The following is a 6,369-nucleotide window of genomic DNA, read 5'->3' on the forward strand; positions in this document are numbered from 1 at the left end:
AATTTCTGCAAAAATCCATTATTAATAGTGTGGTAATGTATGAAGCACAGCTCACAGAGAAGTCATTTTCAAACTAAGCAGCTTTGTGTTGGTCATTGCAGTGAATCTATGTGATCAATCTGTTGCAAAATCTGCGTGGGGAAATTATTCTTATCAAAATGACTGGATTTCACCTGAGGATGTTTGCAGAACAATGGTTAACATGACAGTATCTTTAGAAACATAAACATTCACATTGACAGTCAGATTGTGTCAATATGCCAGATCAAATAACATTTCAATTGACCTTAAAGGGATAGTTTTGTCATGATTTACTCACCCTCATGTCGTTCCAAATCTGTATGAGTTTCTTTTTTTATGTTGAACATAAAAATAAATTAAAAAAATTTGAAAAATGCTGGTAATCAAACATTTGATGGTCCCCATTGACTTCCATCTTTCCCTATTATGGATGTCAGTGGGGACCAAGGTTATTTTCGTAAACGAAAATTAAAACTAAGACTAAAACGATTGATGAAAAAACTATTTCGTAAACTGAAATAAAATAAAAACGTCAAAATAATTGAAAAACTAAAACGAAACTAATCTAACAACAGTTATGCCTAGCATCTTGTGATCACTCTGCCAGGCTTTTGAATAAATGTGCATTTGCTAAATCACATCATGCACACGCTTATAAGTCTTCATAAATGAAAAGAACATTCAAATATAAGCCTTTACTGTTAAATGCGATTGCCGTATAAAAATGTGTTCACAAAATAAAAACTGAACTAAAACTAACAAAAATATGAATTAAACTAATAAAAACTAAACTGAATTTTATAGCAAATTTGAAAACGATATTAAAATAAAATGAATTAAAAAATTCTAAACTATAATAACCTTGGTGGGGACAAGCTGTTTGGGTCTTCAAAATATCTTATTTCGTGTTCAACATAAGAAAGAAACTCATACAGATTTGGAACGACATGAGGGTGAGTAAATCATGACAAAATTTTCATTTTTGGGTGAACTATTCCTTTGATGCATATAACTCGCCCATAATTTTTCACAGCCACAACAGTTAACAAATGACAAGACACATTATAGTTGCATAACTTTCTAATCAAATCTAATTATGCAGCACCATCTCACTACAAACACATATTCTAGTGTGAATGATTTATTTATGATGCTGCATATAAAAACTTATAGAAACACCTGCACATAGATATTCAAGGTATTTTAGAGCAAATTAACATTTCCTTTTTTCAGACAGAATGTCTTAATGTGAGTGACAATCAGACAATTACACTGGACATTTACATTAGTACAAGAGATTTGCATCAGAGTACAAGCACAATACATTTGCCCCCACCGAAGCATGAAAATGATCTATTGTTGCAAGAGGCGTTTTTGTTATTGTGTTCGGCTTTTCTATGAAGTCCATGGTAAATCAGAGAAACAGTGCGCACGTCACATCCAACAGTCATTTGATGATTCATTTCAATCACTCCAAAGGAACATAACTGAAGATGGCTTAACCAAATTGCTTTGCTGGCCATGAAAGCAAGTGAAAATTGAAATACTGTATGATTTAAGGCAAAGACAGATACACTAAAGGCTGAACATTTAGAAGAAATGTCATTTTATGTTAAATACATAATTTACATTTTCTGTGAGTTCATACATTTTCTTCTACAATGTTATCAATCATAAAATAATTATTCATATAGCATTTTAAGTAACATTTAAATGTTAAAGGGGACTTAAGATGCAACTCTATACAGTACATATACACAGTTCTTGAATGCTGGACTAACCTAAAGGACACATTGGATGCATGGCTGTGAACATCACAGATAGTGAAATAAGATCAGTTTATTGGGGTTAATTGGGGTCAGTAATCTAGAATATATATTGTATTTCACATTGAAATCGACTTCAACAGTCTTTCTCCATACCAAAATTGTGAAACAGCTCTGTGCGGGAGGCCTAGCAAGACGCTTAAAGAGCTCCTATAGGTGAAGGTGTTAGACACCCGTGGTGACCTGCGTGGCATCCGAGCTCATGTCAACACTGGGCTGGCAGCGGGACTCCAGTGATGACATTTCCTGGACTAGTCATACCTGCTGATTCGTCCTGTCCACCGTGTGGCCGCTGGACTGGCCCTCGCGCTGGGGGTTCCTGGTGCGTGTGGAGTTCTGGAGGTCCAGCACGGACGGACTGGGAACACAGAACTCGCGGAAACAGCGCTTGAAGTTCTCATCCAGGAAGGCGTAGAGCACTGGGTTGAGGCAGCTGTTGGTGTAGCCGAGGGCAATGCAGAAATGCCAGGTGACGGTCTGCAGGAGCGAGTTGGGAATGGTCACCAGGGCCTTGATAATGACGAAGATGTGGATCGGCGTCCAGCAGACAATGAAAACCGCCACCACCACCAGGACCATTCGGGTGATGCGCCGGAGGTTGCGGTCCTTCTCCTTGGAGCCAGAAAGCATGCGTACACTCTTCAGGCGGAGGATCATTAAGCCGTAACAGATGGTGATGATGAGGACTGGCATGATGAAGGCAAAGATGAAGACACAGATCTTCAGGAGGTTCTCCCAGTACCAGGGAGGATGGGGAAAGAGCAAAGTGCAGTCAATGACGTCAAACGCTGTGAAAGTAAGAATATAGCACAGTACAATAACACAGTGAGTCATGTGAAAATCAATTCATATTTGTAAAAATGACAGTTAAACCACTAGTCATTATTTCTTCAAGGCATTGTTTAGGGAGCCTCAGAGACCCAGGCCTTTCTGCTACGGCTATTAAACGCCTTATGATTTTCGTCCCAAATGACTAGAAGTGACATCAATCTAAATTCACTCAATAACAATTTTCTGCCTCAACACTTCTTTCGTGTCTGCAAAATTTGTGTTGCCACAGTAATAATATGGGATGTTTCCAGTATTGAGGAAAATGTCTTAATATATTAAGAGGAGATGACGATAAGAACTGAGTTAGTGTGTTGAAGTGCAGTCTGTTCTGATAGGGTTGCGGAAAAACTATGGTACTGTATGTTGTATAAACATTACTTTCTAACATATTAACGTTATATGGTAATGTATAGGATGCTTTTTCTAGTTGTTTTAAATATAAATGTGTTCCATAAACCAATTCTTTTTTTAAACAATTGTTTGGCAAAATGATTATTAATTTACTAAGCTAAATTTAGTATGTGTCTTTAATGACGTTTTCATGAACAACCACCATAACACAAAATAGATTTCCTGTTCGTTTTGAATCATTCATTACCAAAAAATGACCCACGGTTCAGTGAGGGAGTTACTTGTTAAAAGGGTCATCAGATGCCCATTTTCCACAAGTTGATATGATTCTTTAGGGTCTTAATGAAAAGTCTGTAATATAGTTTGGTTAAAATTTCTCAATGGTAGTGTAAAACAACACCGTTTTTTACCGTGTCAAAAACAGCTCTTTTCAGCAGTAGCCCCTCACTGCAGAACACAAGATCCAGGGGCGTGTGGTTGGATCCACATCTAGGGGGTGGAGATTGGTAGGTTTAGCGGTGGAGATGGGTAGGTTTAGGCGGGGAGATGGGTGGGTTTAGGGATCAGGGGGTGGAGACGAGTAGGTTTAGGTATATGTAAGGTGGGAGGAGTTGGATCTGGATCCAACCACACCCCCTGGATCTTGTGTTCTGCAGTGAGGACCATCGCCTTTTCAGAGCAAGCTGTTTTCTTGCATGCCGCTTTAAATGCAAATGAGCTCTGCTCGCCACGCCCCTCTCTTCCGAGCCATTCTCTTAGAGACGGTAAACTTTAGACGCATTTATCGTGAAACTTGCTAACTAGCACGTTATTAGGAAAGGCGATTTGCAAAGATTCATTAAAAAACCTCACTTCTTCTGGAGGTGAAGCTGGATCACGAATGATTCGCGCGAAGATAGACGCATTTAGGTAGATCGGGGTGCATTCCCTTCAAAAACAAGTGTAATCCACTGTGCCTTCAGCGGCTCAGATGTCGGGAGTAAATGACAACTGCTATGTTCATTATTACATCCAACAACAAAACACCTCAGTCGCTTAGGAGACATCCTTTTCTACATCTGCTCCGGCGGTGAAACAATGGCGGACTGATGACAGCTCACTCAGGGCGGGTCTAAGGTAAAACACCAGTCCAGTCTGTGCTGAAACGCTACTGTCAATCAAACAATCGTGGGAGGGGCCTGTCTGTGTGATGACATCTGAGATCGGCTCGATTTGAGAAAGGGGAAATGATTTAATGAGATAAAAAAAAAAAAACTGGGGGGATCTTTATCATTATAGGGGGGTTGTGTACACACTCTGCCAACACACATTTCAGTTCAAACAGCTTGTAAAAGTGCATGTAGCATCCTATGACCCCTTTAAATGCACGAGTCTTTCGTTCTATATTCTTTCTTCTGTTGTATTTGTTACCTTGAGATGCACACATTGTAGTCATGCACATGCAGGTTTGTTGTTCCAGTTTACAGTGCAGATGAATACTAGCCAAGGACCTTTTGCTTTTAATATTGTCACAAAATGCTGATGTTACTTTGCAGCATACCACTTATGTCCTACAATTGCTGTGTGGTTTTAATTTGTTTTAAGTCATCAAACAAGTACCAAGTTTTTAGAAAATCTTTGTATTTATCAGTGTTATTTTAGTGTCATTGAGATACTATTATTGTGTATGTCGCATCCGATGACCCCTTTTCTGAATGATTGACTGATTGAGTGAGTTTTTTAAAACTGCTAACTCACAAAAGCGAATCGGATATTGCCTTTCGCACTAATGCATTGTGTTCATTGTAGTGAGCAGAAAAAACCCTGATGTGCGACACGCTTTATCAAGATGATATCTGACGAAACTGCAAATGACCGCACATGGAGATTTACCCAACTGTTGCCAGTATTGACTATTTTAAATTACTGTCGTAGATTTTTTGATTTAGTAGTCTGGAGCACTTGATTGTTGACGTGAAAATCTGTATCTAGTCTGTATCTGTATCTAGGAATTTGGGTACTTTAGCATGACACCATCTGTTTCTTTGTGCAGCCTAGTTACAAAGCAGTAGTTCATTTCAAAATGTAAAATTGATTGCATGTTTTCATTGTCATTGGCTTAAAGAAAAATTAAGACTTTCAGAGGTTCACTACAAAATGAAAAAAATATTTTATCTATTGCTCACTCACATCTTTCCAAATCTGTGTGACCTTCTTTCTTCTATGGAACACAAAAGAAGGTATTCTTCTTCTTTTTTTCTTCTACTCTATTGTATGGGGGGGTTTGTGTTCCACAGAAAGAATGTCATACAATGTCATGACAGATATTTCATTTTTGGGAGAACCATCCCTTTAACTGCAGTAATATCTGAATTTTACATAGAATGTGTATTGAATGTGGTGGCAAACATACGACTGCTGTGGTACTCAATAGTGGTGGAGGCCATGACCATGACAGGCAGACCGATGGCAGATGAGAGGATCCAGTTACACACGTTGACAATCTTGGCATTCCGGGGTGTTCTGAAGTCCAGGGCTTTAACCGGGTGGCAAACCGCAATGTAACGGTCGACGCTCATAGTGGTGAGGGTAAAGATACTGGTGAACATGTTGTAGTAATCAATGGACATCACGATCTTGCACAGCACGTCTCCGAATGGCCACGTACCCATCAGGTAATTCACACTCTGGAACGGTAGAGTGCTTGTTGCCAAGGCATCTGCTAAAGCAAGGTTGAAGATGTAGATGTTGGTCGCAGTTTTCATTTTGGTGTATCTGCAAAGGATAAAAATAGATTGAGATCATTACGTCAGCTGAGTTTATTAAATAAAAAGAGATGCAATGTGTATTCATGGAAAAGCAGTTTGATGAGTGTGAGTAATGGGGAAGTAATGGGGAAGTGAAGGTACAAGAAACGTTTTCTCAGAAAAATACTGAAATAAACAGAACAGACATGAAAGGACTCCCCACATGGTACACCTTTTCCCATATAACTGCCTAAAATGATTTCAGTTACAATACACATGGTGCATCAAGCCATTAAGAAAGGTACCTTGTGCATCTTGTAATGCAACTATGACCTTCATTCAAATGCTAATTTAAGAGGCTAGACAACCACCATTATATACACAATTATGCAAAATGTTGCAGCCTTGAGTAATAAAAAATCAACCCCGTAACATATTTACAAGCTTTTGAGCAGCTGTTTATCCAGTTTAAAGGTAGTGATATGAGGTGAGGTGTACAGACTCAAGGTAATGTTGTTTTATGGATGACATCCATAAAAACATGTATATTTAGAAATGCGCAGTTAAATTTCATTAGGATAGATAACCCTCTAGTAGAAAAGACCTCTTGTAGA

General features: G+C 38.7%; 1 protein-coding gene across 1 annotated transcript; it reads right to left on the reverse strand.

Annotated features, from left to right (window-relative positions):
• Window positions 1-1,747: 1,747 nt before the first annotated feature.
• On the reverse strand, window positions 1,748-5,797 carry LOC107725432 (mu-type opioid receptor-like; the record flags this gene model as incomplete). The annotated part of the gene is made up of 2 exons (XM_016534674.1): window positions 1,748-2,635; window positions 5,422-5,797. Coding segments are annotated over 2 exons (909 nt in total), but the record flags the coding sequence as incomplete, so codon positions are not given.
• Window positions 5,798-6,369: the final 572 nt, after the last annotated feature.

This window comes from Sinocyclocheilus rhinocerous, unplaced genomic scaffold (genome assembly GCF_001515625.1).
Source record: "Sinocyclocheilus rhinocerous isolate Xijiao unplaced genomic scaffold, SAMN03320098_v1.1 scaffold366, whole genome shotgun sequence".
NCBI lineage: Eukaryota > Metazoa > Chordata > Actinopteri > Cypriniformes > Cyprinidae > Sinocyclocheilus > Sinocyclocheilus rhinocerous.